The sequence below is a fragment of the Vigna angularis genome, chromosome 7 (genome assembly GCF_016808095.1).
Source record: "Vigna angularis cultivar LongXiaoDou No.4 chromosome 7, ASM1680809v1, whole genome shotgun sequence".
Lineage (NCBI taxonomy): Eukaryota > Viridiplantae > Streptophyta > Magnoliopsida > Fabales > Fabaceae > Vigna > Vigna angularis.
In genome coordinates, this window is record NC_068976.1 from 30,048,768 (window position 1) to 30,068,337 (window position 19,570).

General features: G+C 35.3%; 2 protein-coding genes across 3 annotated transcripts; both read left to right on the plus strand.

Moving 5' to 3' along the window:
* Nucleotides 1-961: 961 nt before the first annotated feature.
* Nucleotides 962-3,305, plus strand: LOC108337193 (phenylacetaldehyde reductase). Of its 2 annotated transcripts, none has more exons than XM_017573663.2 (6): nt 962-1,135; nt 1,215-1,387; nt 1,464-1,649; nt 1,750-1,891; nt 2,542-2,728; nt 3,025-3,305. In XM_017573663.2, the coding sequence occupies exons 1-6, from the start codon at nt 1,027-1,029 to the stop codon at nt 3,167-3,169; spliced, it is 942 nt and encodes a 313-aa protein (XP_017429152.1). In that variant the 5' UTR covers nt 962-1,026; the 3' UTR covers nt 3,170-3,305. The 2 variants fall into 2 exon arrangements, with proteins under 2 accessions (XP_017429152.1, XP_017429151.1); XM_017573662.2 differs by having other exon boundaries at nt 963-1,135; nt 1,729-1,891.
* A 3,092-nt stretch (nt 3,306-6,397) lies between these two features.
* Nucleotides 6,398-8,005, plus strand: LOC108337921 (uncharacterized). Its single transcript, XM_017574508.2, has 3 exons — nt 6,398-6,956; nt 7,050-7,307; nt 7,402-8,005. The coding sequence occupies exons 2-3, from the start codon at nt 7,108-7,110 to the stop codon at nt 7,739-7,741; spliced, it is 540 nt and encodes a 179-aa protein (XP_017429997.1). The 5' UTR covers nt 6,398-6,956; nt 7,050-7,107; the 3' UTR covers nt 7,742-8,005.
* Nucleotides 8,006-19,570: the final 11,565 nt, after the last annotated feature.

Below are 19,570 nucleotides of genomic sequence, written 5' to 3' on the forward strand. Positions count from 1 at the left end.
CAAAGAGCATCAATCTTTAGGCTCTCGTTGGGTGATAATGAAGTTGTTAGGTGATTTTGCTAGCTTTGATACACGAATGTGAGTATTTAATCATGTTTTCGCGAGAATTTTCAAGATTCGTCATTCTTACACGAATAAAATCACCTAAGGTGCTTGGGAGAGGCTCTTGGAGGCTATTTGAAGTGCTAGTAAGCTCTCCATCTCCTCTTTGGGTTTCCTCCTTCATCCATGGTGGTTTTCCCCTTTTAGGAATTGAAGAAGAAGATGTTACAGACCAATGTGACTAAGCATAGATTAGGAATGCAAACCTGACTTTGCAAAAGATCAATGCTTCCAATTTCAACTGCACGTCACTGATGTTTGATTTCTTCCAAATTGTCCTACCAAACCAAGATCAAACCTTCCAATCTCAATACCCTTAATTTAATTTAGAAAAGAAAAACCCTAATATCAGAAATACACTTTCAAAAACATAAATCCACCTCAATATGCTTTAAAGTGTCCACATCAGCTAATAAATGACATGTTATTCACTGATTGCAACATATGGACATTTGGTGATTAACAATTGAAACGTTGCTTACAAAAGGAAATAAATTGAACATAAATTACGATATAAATGACTACATTGAACATTCTAAAAAGATTGAGGATCATTTCAAACAAAATTGACAAAAATTTGGGCCAAGAATAATATCAAGCCTAAAAAAGTAAATTGTACTCTTTCACTTAAAAAAATCTATTCGAACATAAAATTTTCATATTTGCAGCTAGAAATATAGTCTAATTTTAACCTATTAGATTAACATTTGTTGATAATGCCCATATGAGAAAATAAATTTCAGGCAATATATATAATATTATAATAATAATAATAATAAAATTTAATGAGATTTTTTTGGAAGTGTAAAGATTCACTATGAACCAATCATATATATGTATATTGTTTTGTAGGGATATGGCTTAAAATGATAATTATTATTACAGTACAAAACTGGAGGGAGGTTGATAAAACACAGTTGCAGAATGGAGAAGGTGGTGTGTGTCACCGGCGGCAGCGGCGCCATCGGTTCATGGCTCGTTCACCTCCTTCTGAACCGCGGCTACACTGTCCACGCCACCGTCCAAAATCTCAGTTAATACATTCCTTACTCTCTCATTTATCTATTCATTTCATTACAATACTTACAGTGTTGAGACAACTTTTCTAACAGACGATGAGGCCGAGACGAAGCATCTAGAAGCCTTGGATGGAGCGCCGGCGCGCCTCCGCCTCTTCCAGATGGAGCTCCTCCACTACGATTCTGTCCTCGCCGCAGTGTGCGGCTGCGCCGGCGTGTTCCACGTCGCCTCTCCTTGCACTGTTGAACAAGTCCAGGACCCTCAGGTCTTGTTCCGTCGAGCTCCTCGAAAATTTTCAATCTTTTCGGTTTTTGCATGACCCCTTTTGGGTCTTAATGCAGAAGGAGCTTCTGGACCCGGCGATAAAGGGCACCTTGAACGTGCTAACGGCAGCGAAAGAAGCAGGGGTACGTCGCGTGGTGGTCACGTCCTCCACCTCCGCGATTGTTCCGAGCCCTAATTGGCCCGGTGACGTTCCCAAGAGGGAGAACTGCTGGACTGACGTCGAATTTTGCAAGCAAAAGGGGGTTAGAAAGGGTTTTCATTTTTGTCATTTTCTGTTTCTTTTTGTTATGTGTGTGTGTGAAGTGTTTGTGTGCGTAACAGTTGTGGTATCCATTGTCGAAGACTTTGGCCGAGAAGGCAGCTTGGGATTTTGCAAAGGAGACTGGGTTAGATGTTGTTGTAGTGAATCCTGGCAATGTGGTGGGTCCTGTGATTGCACCGAGGCTTAATGCAAGCATGGTCATGTTTGTGCGCCTACTTCAAGGTAGGGACTGCTGGTTAATCAGTTGGGTTTTGCAGATATTTCTTTCTAATTTTGCTGTAGGAGTGTCCTTGGATATTGGGAATGTGAACCGGAGAAGTGCTAAAATACAGTGGCAATGTTACCAAAGTATCTTTGAGCCACAGGAGAAAAGTAGATTGCATGGTATTGAACTGTGTGAAAAGGGGTTTGAGAATACTTAGAAGGATAAAGGAATTTCTTAAAAGGGGACAAGGTTTTAAAATGGCAAATAAATGCGGTCACAGTTGCAGAGCCGTGGATACCAAAAAATCTTGATTATGTGCTAGCACTATTTATTTAACACCTTGTTTGGGATCCTGTGATGGATAATGTATAACTTTTTAACTGGTATCATGTGAATAGAGCTACTGTTGCTGTTACCAAGTTATTAGACTCATTTTACAAGACCTGCTACTGCGTAGTTGATAGCATAGCTGTGTAGGACATTTAGAAGTTGATACCTTCGTTAAAAGTATTAGACTTGTTTGATTATGCAGTAGTACTCCTTTCATTAGATTTTGCAGTCTACAAAGTGTTAATCATTGTTGACCCGAATGCCAATATCAAACTACCCTATTTATAATCTTTTAGGAGTTTGCTGAGAAGTTGTGATATTTTGTGTTGTGTTGCAGGTTGTGATGATACATATGAAAACTTTTTTATGGGATCGGTCCACTTTAAGGATGTAGCATTGGCACATATTTTGGTGTATCAGAATAAATCTGCAGTTGGTAGGCATGTGTGTGTTGAAGCTATCTCTCACTATGGTGATTTTGTGGCCAAAGTTGCTGAACTTTATCCAGAGTACAATGTGCCTAAGTAAGTAAGCCACACACTTGATCGATGTATGGTCAATATAATGCAATCATCTTTTGGTCGGTAATTCAGGAATTAGATATATTGCTTGATTCTTGAATGAGTTATTGAAGAAACTTACTTTTGTTTGAACACAATTTGGATCATGTTGTAGTTAGTGTGCACTTTGCTATTCGTTCTTATAAACGTGTTTTTATATTGTCTTCACAATCAAAATAGAAGGTTAATATAGTTCTTATAGTGATACTTTAATGCATAACTTACTTGAACATGATGTACTTTGTCATTTTCATTTAAAGGATGCAACGAGATACCCAACCAGGATTATTGAGAGTGAAGGATGGATCAAAGAAACTTATGGATTTGGGTATGCAATTCATTCCTATGGAGAAAATTGTAAAGGATGCTGTTGAGGACTTGAAGAGAAAAGGGTTCATTTCATAAGTGCTTTTGCAATGAGTCCTTATGGTCCATGTTTCTGCATAATATGTTACCTCAATGCCTCTGCAAATTGACTGATTCAATATGTGTGGTTAATCTGACTCTTTTCCATTAATAAGAAAAAGGGATTTGCATATCAGTGGCATGACGTGATATAGAACCTGTTTGTTTCTTTTTTGAAAATGAAGATGGAAATGTGTAAACGTATTGTGCACAAAGAAATGAATAGAAAACATGGAAAACAAAAAAACAATTACGTTAATTAAACTTTCTGCCGGTAAGAGGATTTAGAAGAAAATTATGTGTTTAAGTATATAGACACACTAGTGGAAACATATCTATTATAATGTGTTCTTTTTATTGTAGATAATTAATTTAATTTAATAAAAATCAATTAAATTTAAATAAATGATAATTTTAAACGATTAAAAAAGTTAAATGTTTATTTTAATTTAAGGTTTAAACCCTCCCTTGGTCTTCAATTTTGTATGGAAATCTCAATTCGGTTCTCGTTTTTTCATTTGTCTCAAATGAGTTATATTTTTTGAAAAAATGAACACATTTTACCCTAATCGTTAAGTGGTATGAGACGGTGTTAAATTAAGACCACGTGGTGCACAAAGAATGTGGTGATGTGTGTTGATGACTTACTATGAGTGTTTTGCTTAAATAAATAGTGCTGATGTGGCATTATTTAGTACCCTTTATTCAATTTAAGGAAATCAAAATTAGGGATTTGAAATTGGAATTGGGGATTTCATTTCCTTGTTGCGAGACGAAGCGGAAGACGATCACCAACTGCAATCTTGGACAAGACGAAGAGAATCCAGTCGATAGTTGACGCGAACTAAGGTAAGGTATTTCGTTTCGTCTTTGGTTTTCTGTTTGAACGCATAAATATCTTTTTGCTTTTACGAACATGTGCGTCTTCGACAATTGGGTTTTTGTTTTGGTCTATAACAATTTTTATAATGATTTGTGGTCCCCATTTTGCATGTTGAATTGTTACATTGTACTTTAGACATTGTGGTCCTGAATTTTGTTTGTTGAATTGTTTATCAGCTGTAGTGGTCCCCTGTGTGTGAGTGTTTCGTTAGTGGGGATGTTACTTTGTTCCCTATCCCCTTGTCTGTGTCGGTGTGAGTGTTTAGTTAGTGAGTGAGTGTTCCCGTAGTTAGTGAGTGAGTGTTTAATATTCCAAAGATTTGTTAACCCCCATAATGTACAGGTTATAAAAGCAACTTGTTCATATGGATGAGGAACGTATTAAGGTGGTGGTCCACCATTGTGGAGATTTTGTCAGTGATGATAATGGGCAGTTAAAATTTGAAGGAGAGAGAGCATAATGGTCTTGTGATCCAGACCTGTGGAGCTATTTTGACATAATAGCCTCAGTCAAAGAATTAGGTCATATGGACATCAAAGAATTATGGTACGGTTTAGGAGGTCAGTCTGTGGACCCATATATGTTAGAATTATTAACTGATGATAGGGGTGCCATGCATATGCTGAACATTGCTAGGTTAAATGATGAAGTTCATCTGTATGTGGTTCATAATATGATGGAACCGAAAATAATAGAAATGATTGATTGGGTTGGTGATGGACAACTTGGAATAGAAATGGTGGAGGGTGAGGGCGATGCCCATGAGGGTGATGGTGAGGTCCATACTGAAGTTGGAACAGAAATGGTGGAGGGTAAGGGGGATGCCCATGAGGGTGATGGTGAGGATCATACTGAAGTTGGAACAAAAATGGTTGAGGGTGAGGGTGATGCCCATGAGGGTGAGGGTGATGTCTATGAGGGTAATGGTGAGGATCATACTGATGTTGGAACAAAAATGGTTGAGGGTGAGGGTGGTGCCCATGAGGGTGAGGGTGATGCCTATGAGGGTGATGGTGAGGATCCTGATGTTGGAACAAAAATGGTTGAGGGTGAGGGTGATGCTTATGAGGGTGATGGTGAGGATCATACTGATGTTGGAACAAAAATGGTTGAGGGTGAGGGTGGTGCCCATGAGGGTGAGGGTGATGCCTATGAGGGTGATGGTGAGGATCCTGATGTTGGAACAAAAATGGTTGAGGGTGAGGGTGATGCTTATGAGGGTGATGGTGAGGATCATACTGATGTTGGAACAAAAATGGTTGAGGGTGAGGGTGATGCTTATGAGGGTGATGGTGAGGATCATACTGATGTTGGAACAAAAATGGTTGAGGGTGAGGGTGATCCTCATGGGGGTGATGGTTAGGATGTTGAGATCCATGAGGTTGAGGATGGTGAGGTCCATCATGTAGAGGAAGCTGAGGTACATGATGTACATGATTTTGAGCTAGAGGATTTAGGAAAGGATGATGATGTAGAGGACAGTGAGGGTGATGATGTACATAAGGCAGAGATTGAGGACGAAGATGTAGATGTGAGTGAAGAAAGTCTAATTGATGTCAGCGTGCATTGTGACATTGGGACTTCTAAAGGAAATGTGAGAGAAGAAGCTTCCAGTGCATTACTTGAGTCTTCACGGTCAACAAATAATGATTGTATTGATGATGTCCGTGGGTTGTCTGACAATGAGTGGCTATTAGAGGAGTTGATTAGTGGATCAGATAGTGAGGACAATGATGGGTCCACTAAGATAAGGTTTCCCACTTTTAGTATGCCTAAAAATTTGGAGGGCTATAAATGGGAAGTAGGAACCTATTTTGCTGAGAAAAATGAATTCACAGATGCCATAAGGACTTATGCACTAAGTAATGGGAGAAGTTTAAAATTTATTAAGAATGACAAGAAAAGGATTTCTGTGAAGTGCTTGGGTGGAAGAGAAAATTGTAAATGATATGCCTATTGTTCCTTTAGGACTGATGTCAATGGATGACAACTAAGAAAAGTGTTTGATGTTCACAGCTGTAGTAGAGATTTCAATGTAAAGTTGATGACTTCAAAGTGGTTGAGTCAAAGGATGGAGAAAATGGTGAGAGAAAACCCTACAATGAAGGTCATGGACATTAGGGACAAAGTCACTAGGAAATGGAATGTAGTAATTTCAAGAAATATGGCTTTTAGGGCAAGAGCCATGACAAAAGATAAGGTTGAAGGATCATTCAAAGATCAATTTAGAAGACTTCATGATTTTGGTCATGAGTTGCTGAAAATAATTCCAGGTACAACAGTACAAATTAAAGTTGATAACAGTAATGGTGAGGTCATATTCCAAAGTTTTATGCATGCTTGAAGGCATGCAAGGATAGCTTCATTTGTTGTAGACCTATTATTGGGTTGGATGGATGCTTTTTGAAAGGCAAGTATGGAGGGGAGTTACTAACAACAGTGGGAAGAGATGGAAACGACCAAATGTTGCCCATAGCATATGCTGTTGTTGAGGTAGAAAACAAAGACTCCTGGACTTGGTTCTTGGAGCACCTTATTGAGGACCTTGGTGGGGCAGCTGTATGTGCAGGATGCACATTTATTTCAGACCAACAGAAGGTCAGTCAATGTTCAATATCTTGTACATATAACTGAATATCTTCTTTAAACAAATGTTAATTAAAATATCTTGAATATGTTAGGGTCTTTTGCCAGCTATCCAAGATCTTCTGCTTGGTGTAGAACAATGATTTTGTGTTAGGTATTTATATTCAAACTTCAGAAAAAAATTTCCTGAAAAAAACCTTAAACGTCTCATGTGGAGGGCAACAACAGCCACACATCCACAACAATGGGAGGCTGAAATGAGAATATTAAAGACATCAATTTAGACGCATTTAAATATTTGCTTGCCATCCCACCTAGGTATGTGAAGTCTTATAATTATGAAGTCTTATAATTATTTAAATATTTGCTTGCCATCACACATACTTGACTAGTTATATTCACTTATCCCAGGTTTTGGTCAAGATCTAGATTCACCTCTAGATTACAATGTGACACTCTTGTGAAAAACATGTGTGAGGGCTTTAATAGTGTGCTAGTTGATAGTAGGTCTAAGCCTATTATTAGCATGTTAGAAGACATTAGGGTTTACATAATGAAGAGATGGGTTGCCAACAGGACAAAGATGACATCATATCAAGGTTCAATCTACCCCAAGGTTTTTAACAGATTTCAGAAGGAGTCCTGGTTAACTAGATATTGGTTACCAAGGTAACTTTTATGATGTGTGTTTCCATTCATGTTAAGTTTGTTTCCATTTATATTGATCAATCTAATTGTGTTGTGAATTGTGTATTAAATACAGGTGGTCAAGAGAAAAATTATTTGAAGTGAAACATGTTTCACAATTTGGTCAACAATTTATTGTGAATGTTGACAACATGGACTGCACATGTAGAAAATGGGAAATTAGCGACATTCCTTGTACTGATGCCATCACTGCAATGAAATTTTTGAATATAAATGCAGAAGAATACATTGGGCACTGGTTTAGGAAGTCTACCTATGAAGAGACTTACAACACAATAATTAACCCTATCAATGGTCAACATGTCTGGGATGTTACACCCTATTCAGATATATTACCACCAAAGAAGAGGACAATGCTAGGAAGGCCCAAGAAGAAACGAAGACTAGAGGATTGAGAGTTGAAGAAGAATAACAGTGAATTAAGAAAGGGTGGGCAGAGGAAAAAATGTGCCATCTGCAAAGAACTTGGACACAATAGAAAAGGTTGTCCACAAAGACTTTCAACAGTAGAGGTTCCTACTGCCCAATCTGTAGAAGTCACCCAACCTCCACCAACAGATGTTCCAATAACTCAAGAGTCTACTATGCTTGGTACTGACCAATGTCCTTGATGAACCAATATTTTCTTCACTTCACTTAGTTTATTGTACTAAAATTAATCGGGGAATTGTGCTTAATTGTTCAGTATTTTCCCATTTTTCTTGATTGTGCTTAATTCGATCAGAAATTCGTATTTTAATTAATTTGAATTATCTGAGTTAATTATTTGCATTAGTAATTGCAAGGAAAATTTTGGAAATACAATTTGGAACATTTGTAGGTTAAATGAGAAATGGCAATTGAGCCCAATGCATCTCAACCATTTTAATTTTCGCACAGTGCTGCGTGAATGTTGTGTCAACTTGTGTGTCTTCGTTCGAGTGCAATTCTTATCCGTTTTCAATGCAATTTTTTTTCATAGTTTCGTTTGAATGTCTATTTTCACGTATAGTTTTTGTTTTGTTCAAATTCGTTCTGTGCTGTTCCTAGTATTTTTTTTTACTCCCCTATGTCAGTCCAGTACTTACTGTTTGAGTGACTTCTAATATGTTTGCATTGTTTGCTTGTTGTTTGGTACTTGTGGTGGCTGGAATTGATCATTGGACAGTGCTAAGACTCTCACAGAGTGTGCACAAGAAGGAGAGCTCAATGGATTTTGCATTGATTTATTCTGTGAGTTGATCTGAGAGATATATTTCTTAAAATTTTAGAAGCAAAATTAGCTTGGAACAACATACATATCACACGGCCAAATGATGCTAAAACTCACGGCCACATGGGAGGAGAAATGCACCGTGCATTGGTTTGGTTCTTTTCTTTTAATTGTATTAAACATGGCCCATGGACAATTCACATTAGAAATCACTAAAGAATTGAAGTAACAATGAGATGGAGGGGACCACCTTGCAAGTAAGTTCACGGTTTTGGCTTGCAACAAAAGAGAAGAGAATATTGTCATCACTTCCTAGATACAAGAGAAGGGAGCTACGGCCCACATAAAAAATGAAATGCTGAACGGTTTGGCTAGACAACACATGGGAGCCGCCACCTAGGATTGAAGAATTCTTCTTTGAGAATTGAAAAGCATGAGCACGTTACTGATCAGCAAATTGCTTGAGAATGAGTAATGTTCATTAATTAAAAGATTGTACATATATGGGGAACACTATGTCCCACACGTAAATGAAGAAATGCTTTCCAATTTGGAGTATTCAAAGAGCAAGGAAATGCTACACCAACTCACGGCCCACATGGTCATTTTGCACTAGAAGAAAGTGGAAAGAACTTGTTACAATACACATGGGGTCCGCGGCTTGGAATATGATTTTCATCTGGTTTTGGAGAAGCATCCAGCAGCACCACGTTGAAGGGAGAAGTTCACGGCTTGCTTGAAGAGAAGAGAGATGGGGACGTGTTGGAGCAGCTGGTCCAAGTGAAGAATGGAGGTGCAGCGTCCAGCTTCAACCACACAAAGAGGAGGAGGCCGTGAGAGTCCAGCAGCTTCATGGTATTCCAGCAGCCACCCAGACCAAGGAAATTGAAGGAGAGCTTAGCAGTCCAGCAAGAAGATCTCTCTTGGTTTGCAATCCAGCACCATGGGGAAGACCTTCACGGTCCTGGTCTGGCATTAAAAGCACCATCCAGCCACCACTTGCATGCTATTTTGGATGTTTTCTTGAAGATTGTTTTGGAGAACCAAAGGGAGAAGAGTTGATTCATTGTCATGGAATGGTGAAGGGAGCCTACTGGAAGAAGATTCACGTGAATCTTGGCTGGACTACAGCAGCTGCCACGTTCAAAGCACACAACATTTTGATGATGGAAGCATGAGAGGATGCAGCACCTATCCAACATTGAAGAGAAGAGAAGCCGTATGGAAGTAAAGAAGGAGGATGTTGTCACGGCTGCAAGGGAATTTACGTGATTCATTGGCTGGAAAGAAGAGTAAGCTCACGGTTTTCTTGAGAAGATGTCCAAGGGCAGCATGATATCCAGTAGGTTGAGAGGAAGAAACACACACGGAGAAGCCTAAGCAACGGACACAAGAATAGAGGGCCCACCCTATTTCTTTGGCATGGCTAGGAGGGGAAGGAAGTCAGCAAGCTAGGGGAACAAAAACAAAAGGTGAAGGAATTTAGGCTGCCAGACAAGAAACTGGAATACGGCTGAAAGCAGGAGTGGCCACAGGAGAAGACAAAATCTTTGGCAGACTACGTTCAGAATTTTAACTATAAAATGGCAGGCAGCATTCAGAGAAAAATTCAGTAGATTTTAGGAGTAGGATTTAGGATAGTTAGGAAGCAAGTCTCGGTTCCTCTCTTCCAGGGGCTCTGAGTTTCCATTTCAAATAGTAAAATAATGTAGAATTTAATTTCTGAAAGCATGTAATCTCTTACAGTATTTGGAGCAGTTTGATCGGTTTGGTTTTTATCTTCACTGTCCAGTAATTTTATTTTAATGTTTAATCTTTGATGAATTTCGTTTTCATGTTAAGTGTTTTTATTTTATCTGTTAAATTTTACCAGTAATAATTTTCCGCACCGTTAAATTCTATCAATGTATTTTTCTGTTCATTTTATTTTCAAACAACCGTTTATTTTCACTGATGATTTTGGTAAATTTTAATTACAATATTTTTACGTTTTTCTGCATGTTACTGTTCACGCATTTTAATTTTAAACACTGTGTAATTTTCCTTTTTCTATTTTTACCGTTTGTTTTTACAGTCCTTAAAAATTTATATCAGTGTTTTAAATTCAGTTGTCTTATTTAAATTCCAATCAGTTTTAATTTTATTTTCCGCACAATACCAAAAGATCACAAACCCCCCCTTTTGTGTTAAATCTGAGACTGAACCCACAAATTGGTCCTTATTTTTGAGTCACTTCCTAAAAAAATGCAGTATATTTACTAGGAAGTGACTCCTAGGTTCTTGAGAGACGACCTAATTGTTATTCCCCAAGGTATTCTTTGTTCCCCAAGGTATTCTTTGTTCCTTAACAGGACATTGATGACATGTATAGTGGATATAAACATATTTTTTTATTCCTTGTAACAAGTATTGGTCTAGATCTAGATTTCCAGGTTGAGTAGTATGTGATACACTTAACAATAACATGAGTGAAGCTTTTAATAGTATTATTGTTGATGCTAGATAAAAGCCCATTATAACCATGCTCGAAGAAATTAGACTTTACCTCATGAAAAGATGGACAACCAACATAATTAAGATGTGTAATATGGACTTTGATATCTGCCCCAAGATTAGAAAGAGATTTACAAAAGAATCAAATTTATCCAAAAATTGAATCCCTTAAGTAAGCATTTCATTTCACAATATTACTTGATGCTAGTTGAGTTGTGATAAAAATGTTGTTATTCATCACTTCATTTTTAACTTTTATTCATCTATTACTTCAAACACAATGTTAATTATCAACACATAAAGAAAATAGGGTTTAATTAAAAATGTTTTTATTCAAATAACCTTGTAGTTACTACAACCCCAAAAATATCTTTTAACATTCTTTGAAGTTCTAGTCATTTTTACTACTGCCACCACAATTGCAAATGGGGATTATCCCTACCCTCATTGAACCACCACCATGTGAGGAATGACAACTTCGATGCCCCAAGCTTGGGCAGCAGACATGGCTCATCAACCACGAAGATATCAACCACCAAGATTGGGAAGAAGATTGCTTAACCTCCAACGTCACTATGACTTTCACCGAAGAAAAGTAAAAACCCTAATTTGAGAATCCACCCTCATAAAAGTATGAGTTTCATTAAATAATGGCATGTCATTGAGAATCCACCTCGCTACTGCTTTAAAGTGTCTACGTCAGCCAATAAATGGCATGTCATTGATTGATTGTTCAGTTGGACATTTGGTCGTTAACGATTTAAACGTCGTTTACAAAAAAGAATAAATTGAACATAAAGTACAATATAAAGGATTTCATTGAACATTCTAAAGAAATGAGTATCATTTCGAACAAAGTTGACAAAAATTGAAACTATATCAAGCCTACTTTTTAAATGGATTTCTAAAAATCAACCCTTGTTTTAGTTGAAGTATCATTTAGGAGAGAAACTTCATTTTTTTTTGAAAAAAAAAACGTACTTTAAGACATAATTTCTATTATTATTTTTCAATACAAAATAAATTGTTGTTTTAAAACGTTGACTTTTGCTATTAGAAATCGAGTTTTTAAAACACAATTTATATTTTTAAATACTTCATATTTTAGGTTATTTATTAAATTTATCAATATTTATAAAAAAAGTTCTCTTTATACAAACAATTTTGGTGGTTTTATTTTTGTATCATTTAATTTATATGTTATAACAGTGTTAGTTAAGATATTTTTTACTCAAATAAAAAAAAAAGCGAAAACATATGAAATAAAATATGTAGAAAAGTTCATGTTTAGTTTCTATAAATCAAACTTACCTAAAAGATATATTTCACTTGTAAAAAATCAATTATTATATTCAATTATATCTCTGATGTGTCTTTTGATCAGATGAATATTGTTTTCACTCATTTCTTCTGTCCTTTTGTTACATTAATGTCATAAATATCAATGTTTAATTTGAGTTATCAAAAATCTTGAGCTGCAGTTCACTATAAGCTGAAAGAAAATTTTTCAAGTATTTTTATTTCATATATATGTTAAAAAGGTTGAGCTGCATTTCACTGAAAGCTTTGGCAAAAATGTATGTTATTACAAGTTGTGAAAATGGGTCACAATCCGCGAGCCAATCCGGTATATCACAGGTTTGAGTCGAGTTGGGTTTGAAAAAATTATATTTTTTTATGCGGATCAGATTTCAACCCGACTCATACGGGTTGAATCCATGGTGGACCGGATTGGCCCACCAACCCACCTACCTAATTTTATTTTATTAAAATTTAATTTTAATTTTATAAAAAAATATTTATTATTTGTTTTTTTGCTTGAAAAAATGATTTAAATTCCTTATTTTCATAATTAATTAAACACCCATTTTGGGAGTGAAATTTGGGAGTGAAATTTATTTAGGTTTGAATTATAAAAAGTTTGTAAAATTTTTTTATTTAAAAAAAATTGTAATTAAGTGAGTTAGTGAGCCAACCCTGTTTACCCATCAACCCGTGATGGGTCGGATGGGGTTTAAATTTTTCTGGCTCGCTAATAAATGAGTCGGGTTAGGTTGACTCACTAAGTGGGGTGTTGCTCCCTCCACCACCCCAAGTGCTCCTGCACCTCCCCACTATTTTCTTTTATTCCAAAAATACTCTACACCTCCCAACTATTTTCTTTTATCCCAAAATTACCCTACACCTCCCCACTATATTCAATAATTTTTCTCTTTCTCTCTCCACATTAATGGAGCATTCACATGGTTCAGATTTAAACTTGTGATATATTGTAAAATTTTATTTACACTTTCCCTTAAATAAGCTTGATTCAATCTTATTTTTACTGTTCAATATATTTTTTTTCTCTTCAAATCACTTAATAAATGCTAAAAATTTGTTCTAAATTTTTAGAAAAATGTTTATATATGTGTGTGTTTTTTTTACATTTAATATCTATAATTTTTAACATTATATTATGTTTTAACTTACAGACATGTTTGACTCAAATAACTTGAATAAAGTATTTAATTTATTAGATAAACAATATAAAAATATTATTAAATACTTAAAATATAAAAGAAAAGTTATTTGTTAAAGATTTGGTATTTATTTAGTTCTTTCATCATTATAAAGTTAGTATATAATAATAATAATATATTATTTACTATTAATATTATTATGTTTATTATTTTGTATTTGCATCTAACCTTTAAGTTTATAAAATGAAAGTGGTAGAAACACTAATATTGAAGTTTTCTCTCAATTTTATATTTTACAATATATCACAAGTTTAAATCTAAGTCATATAAATGCTCCATTAATGTAGAGAGAGAAAGAGAAAGATAATGCTCCATTAATGCAGAGAGAGAAAGAGAAAGATGGTTGAAGATAGTGGGGAGATGTAAGGTATTTTTGAAATAAAAGAAAATAGTGGGGAGGTGTAAAGTATTTTTGGAATAAAAGAAAATAGTGGGGAGGTGCAGAAGTACTTGGGGTGGTGGAGGGAGCAACACCCCACTAAGTGACCAACCCGTGGTGGATCGGACCGGATCGGACCAGATGACCCGTTTTGACAGTTCTAACTAGTGCTTCTTGCTACCTTGAGTCCAATAATATATATGTTAAATTTTCAAGTAGTTTTATTTTAAAAGATCCATTCAGAATTCGCGTTATGTCAACAATGTTATTTTCAACGAGAATGATCTCATCAACTTATACAATGATCACTGTACTAGCTAACATAAAATGTGAACTTTATAAAATGGTAAATTTGCGAAAAAGTAATTATAACAATTTGAAACGAGAAAGATAGAAAATTTTTCAATCCATCTTCTAGCCTATTTAATTCCATACAAGGAGTTATACGAAATTAACAGATTTGGTTAGATGTAACATCATTCATACATATACACTTCTTTACTAATATCACACTAACATCATTCATACATACACACGCCTAATGGTTTACAGAGGTAGGTAAAAAGTGATTGTTTCATTGCCCTTATTCGTCGGCTTGTCAGTCCCGACGTCTAAATACCTATTACACATCGGGCCCCCTCAGCTCGGACGCCAAAAGGTTCCGCCAAAATTAATTTTTTAAATGATTTACACATCGGCTTTGTGGGGGCCTCGACGTGTACATGAATATAGACGTCGGCCACATAGGGTGTCCGACGTCTAAATTCTTTTTATTACCCAAATCACGAACTCGGGAGCAGTTACGCGCACTATTTATCTCTCGATTTCTCTCCGCGGCTTTACATTTTTTAGGTGCGTTTTCTCTCTTTTGGACCGTTTAAACTTAGTTTTACTCTGATTAAATTACTCTTTGATGAATTATCTTCCATTTGAATCGATTAAAATGCGTTTTTGTTGCGTTTTGGTGCAGTTTTGCTCGTGTTATTGGGCAACATATTTGACCATTTTAGGCCTGTGAATTTTTCCCTTTTTGAACGGTGCACTCCTCAATTTCCCTCAAATGCGTTTTTAATCTGCTAAGAAGGTTAGCTTTCTTGTTGAAAACTTTTTGTGTATACATGTTATTGGCTTTTGGGTATGCATGTTATTGGCTTTTGAATATGCATGTGATAAAGTTTGTTGTGTTATTATGATTGACATGTTAGATTATAAGTTTCAAATCATTGAGTGAAACTTAGTTTCCGTTTGAAATTTAACACAAAGGATTAATCTTTTAATCATTTGTATTAAATTTTGAATCGTCCGACTGGACAGTTTGGAAAAATTATTTTCATAATTTGTTATAACATGTACGTTGGAGTTTATGGATAAGATTGATAAAATTTCGGTTCAGATTATTTGTGTTGTTCTCCGGATGCATATTTGATTATGGTCATCCCTGACCACTCTCATTTCGTGTATTTCGGAGACCAATGCGAAATGTTGCTGAAATCTTATCAAATTTATCATGTTAGACTTCTTTGCACGTGTCTTAGCATATTATGAAAATTAATTTTTCTGAATGGGTAGGGTCTAACCTTGTGAGACTTCAAATATTGAATCTGATGAAGTATGTTACGAACATATTATGGATCGAAGCTGGATGAATCAACGTCGCATCAATGAAGAATATGAAAAAGGGTGTTTCGGAGTTCTTGCAATATGTTGAACAAAATGCAAAGCCTGTGAACGAGACATATTTTTGTCCTTGTGTTTGTTGTCTTAATCAAATAAACCAAGACTTAGGTAATATGCGTGACCATCTATTCATGTTCGGCATAATGAGAACTTATACCATTTCGACTTGGCATGGAGAAGTATTAGACCAGCCTACCACGTCACGAGGAACGAATTATGTGGAAGAATTGTTGAGTGATCATTTAGAGGACATGATACATGATGTTGGTGAAGATAATTTTGGAAGAGCTAATTTGTATGATTCTCTTATAAATGATTCAGAGCAACCGATGTACCTAGGATGCTCCAACTTTACACGTCTATTTGCAACTTTGAAGTTATTTAGTTTAAAAGCAAGGAATGGATGGACCGACAAAATTTTCACAAAGTTGTTGAAGTTGTTGAAGGACATGCATCCATAAAATAATATTCTACCTACTCGTAATTACGAGGCAAAGAAAATTTTATGTCCAATGGGTCTCGAATATGAAAAGATACATGTTTGTTCTAATGATTGTGTTTTATACATAAAAGAGTTTGCTTCACTAAAGTGTTGTCCAACATGTGGTTTATCACAATTTAAAAAGAAAAATTACTGAAACATTGGTGATGAAGGTAATGATGGTGCACCTGCTAAGGTGATGTGGTATTTGCCTATAATACCTAGGTTGAAACGTATGTTTTCTGTTAAAGAAGATGCAAATAACCTTAAATGGCACGTTGGTGGAAGAAAGTGCGATAATCTTCTTCGACACCCAACGGATTCCCCATAATGGAAGAAGATCGATGAAACATTTCCAGAATTTAGTGCAGATCCGAGAAACTTAAGACTTGCACTTGCAACTGATAATATGAATCCTTATGGGAACTTAAGTAGAAAACACAGTTCATGGCCAATTATGTTGATGATATACAATCTTTCTCCTTTGTTGTGCATGAAGAGAAAGTATGTGATGTTGTGCATGATGATATCGGGTCCTAGACAACCTGGAAATGACATTGATGTTTACTTGAAACATCTAGTTGATGATTTGAAAATGTTGTGGGAAGAAGGCGTCGAAGTGTTCGATTCAGATGTTCAAGAAACTTTCCATTTGCGTGCAATGTTGTTTTGCACTATAAATGATTTCCCAACATATATGGAAACTTGAGCGGTTATAGTGTTTAAGGTCATTTTGCATGTCCCATTTGTGAAGAAAACACTAGTTACCTTCAATTAAAGCATGGTCAAAAGACAGTATATAAAAGACATCGAAAGTTCCTTCCTTGTAATCACCCTTACCGTAGATTGAAAAATATTTAATGGAAGTGTTGAGGATGAGGTTGTGTCCAGACCCTGCAATGGTGAAGAAGTGTACAACGAAGTAAAAAACATTAACATTGTCTTCGGAAAACATTAGAAAAAGACCTTTGGGAAAAACATTTGGAAGAAACGATCAATATTTTTTAATCTTCCATACTGGTGTAAACTTGATGTACGACATTGTATAGATGTGATGCACGTTTAAAAAAATGTTTGTGATAGTGTCATCAAATCTTTATTAAACGTGAAAGGGAAAACCAAAGACGGAATAAAAGCACGACAGGATTTGGCTGACATGAGAATCCGTTTTGAGTTACATCCACAGTCAATTAGAAGACGCACTTATCTGCCCCCAGCTTGTCACACTCTTTCTAAAAAAGAAAAAAAAAGTTTTTGTAAGTCTTTAAAAAGTGTGAAGGTTCCACAAGGTTATTTTTCAAATATTAGTAACCTTGTTTCTATGCAAGAGTTAAAGTTAGTTGGTTTAAAGTCTTACGATTCATGTATTGATGCAAAAATTGTTACCAGTTATTATTCGAGGCATATTACCTGCTTCTGTTAGAGGTATTTTGACACGTCTGACTTTGTTCCTTAATGTCATTTGCAAGAAAGTTGTTGACCCTCGAGTTTTAGATCAGTTGAAAAATGGAGGAATAAGACAACTATGTGAATTGAAGATGTATTTTCCACCTTCTTTTTCTGATATCATGGTTCATTTGATTGTTCATCTAGTCAGAGAAATTCGAATGGGCCGATTTTCTTAAGGTGGATGTACCCTGTTGAGAGATACATGAAGATCTTAAAGAGATATGTCAAGAATTAATATCGACCAGAAGCTTCCATCATAGAGCGATACATTGAAAACTGACTTGAAAAACATGTTTCAAGGGTAAGTGTTTCTCTTTTTATGTTTCAAATTCATGTTGACCTTCAATTTTTATGATAAATATAGTTATATTATTATTACCTTGTGTTTTCAATGTAAATAGAGTTATGGGTAAACACCGAGGTCACCTAGTTCAAATCTTGTATCCAAAGGTTGTAAGTCATTTATAGTTCTAATTCTTTTTCTATGTTATTGAATGATCTAAATGCTTGACTATTTAGTTTTTCATTTTAGTGTAACAAGCAGCTAGATTCATGGGAATGTGGCTACTATGTCATGTCTTGGATTAATACCATCATTCGAGCTACCATTATAGATGACTGGATTGAGGTAATGATGCTTACCTTCAATACATTACAAATCAAATTCATCTTTTAACATATGCATACATAATGAATCTTTTTCATTTTGCAGCGCTTCAAGAGTACATATCTTATACCAGATAACACAATTAAGAAGATAAGACAAGAGTGGGCAACTTATCTTCTCCAAAGATGGACCTAGGAAGATTTGCTATTGTTGTTGAACATTTACATTTAGTTTAACTTTAACTTTTGATAGTTTAGGTTTTGGATTGTTTTTTAGTACTTTGTTGACTTGAAACACATAATATATATTATATTATGCTGTCCTGGTGTCGCAACCGGGATCCCGACAGGACGGAAAGCCGAAAACAAACGGGGTTGGAAAAAGATTTTGGGAGTCGCTACCATAATTTATTATGGAAAAACTATGGAAAACCACAAAATAAGACATGGTCTACGAAAACTAGATTTTAGGTTCAGGAATCGGTTACGCGTAAGGAAGATATCAACACCCTACTACGCCTGCCCCAAGGCAATACCTTTAATTAAATGTATAAAGTTGACGTGGTTTTTTCAAAATACTTAACTTTCCCTAAAATAAATAATAATATAAAGAAAACTATTAAGAAACAAAAAAATATTTTGTTTTATGAACCCGACAAGGATTAACCTTACTCCTACGTATATCCATTTATTATGGACAATCAGGGATCACGTAGTTCTTTATCTAGAAAAAAGGTTTGTGAGTTTGTTTGAAAATTATTATGGATTATTTTGGATTTTTAACTGGATTAGAATTGACATCGTTTTTTTTATTTTGAAGAAATTCTTTTATTTTGAAAATGGTAGGGAAAAAAATGGAATGAAACCGGCCATAGGCCGATGAGTACGTATATTAAAAAAATTATGACTAAAAAAAACATTATTTGTGTGTAGTGAAAAAAATAATACCTTTTAGAAAAACACTTCCAAGTACAATAAAAAGAGAAAAATAAGGGTGTAGAGGTGACATACCTTTTCAGCTTTCAATACTCCTCTAGTTCTTCCTTGATAGTTTCTATTGGCAGAGTCCCTCTAGCATGAGAAATTACTTTTTTTCTATACTCTCCCATACTTTTTCTTTCTCTATTATTTCAGAGTGTCTCTCCCTATTTTCCGGCCCCCTTTTTCTATAACAGAGTGTGTATTTATAGACACACATTTTAATATTATGGTAATCTTGCCTTAATTGTAAATTAAATTACAATGAAAAAAATAGGGAAAGAAAATGTCTTGGTTCCAAGAAAAAGAAATCAAATAATATTCAAAACATTGATTATAATTATTGTCAGAAAGTTTGCCCATTTTTAAAATCATATTTTCCTCTTTAAAAGCAACTTACACAACAAATTATATTAATATACTATTTTAATTATTGTTTATAATTAT

Bases quoted from the DNA above. Each gene is read 5' to 3' on its own strand.
- LOC108337193 (XM_017573662.2), top strand. From the start codon at position 1,027: ATGGAGAAGGTGGTGTGTGTCACCGGCGGCAGCGGCGCCATCGGTTCA. The intron at 1,136-1,214 runs GTTAATACATTC...CTTTTCTAACAG, and splicing joins CGCCACCGTCCAAAATCTCA to ACGATGAGGCCGAGACGAAG. The intron at 1,892-2,541 runs GTAGGGACTGCT...GTTGTGTTGCAG, and splicing joins GTTTGTGCGCCTACTTCAAG to GTTGTGATGATACATATGAA.
- LOC108337921 (XM_017574508.2), top strand. From the start codon at position 7,108: ATGTGTGAGGGCTTTAATAGTGTGCTAGTTGATAGTAGGTCTAAGCCT. The intron at 7,308-7,401 runs GTAACTTTTATG...TATTAAATACAG, and splicing joins ACTAGATATTGGTTACCAAG to GTGGTCAAGAGAAAAATTAT.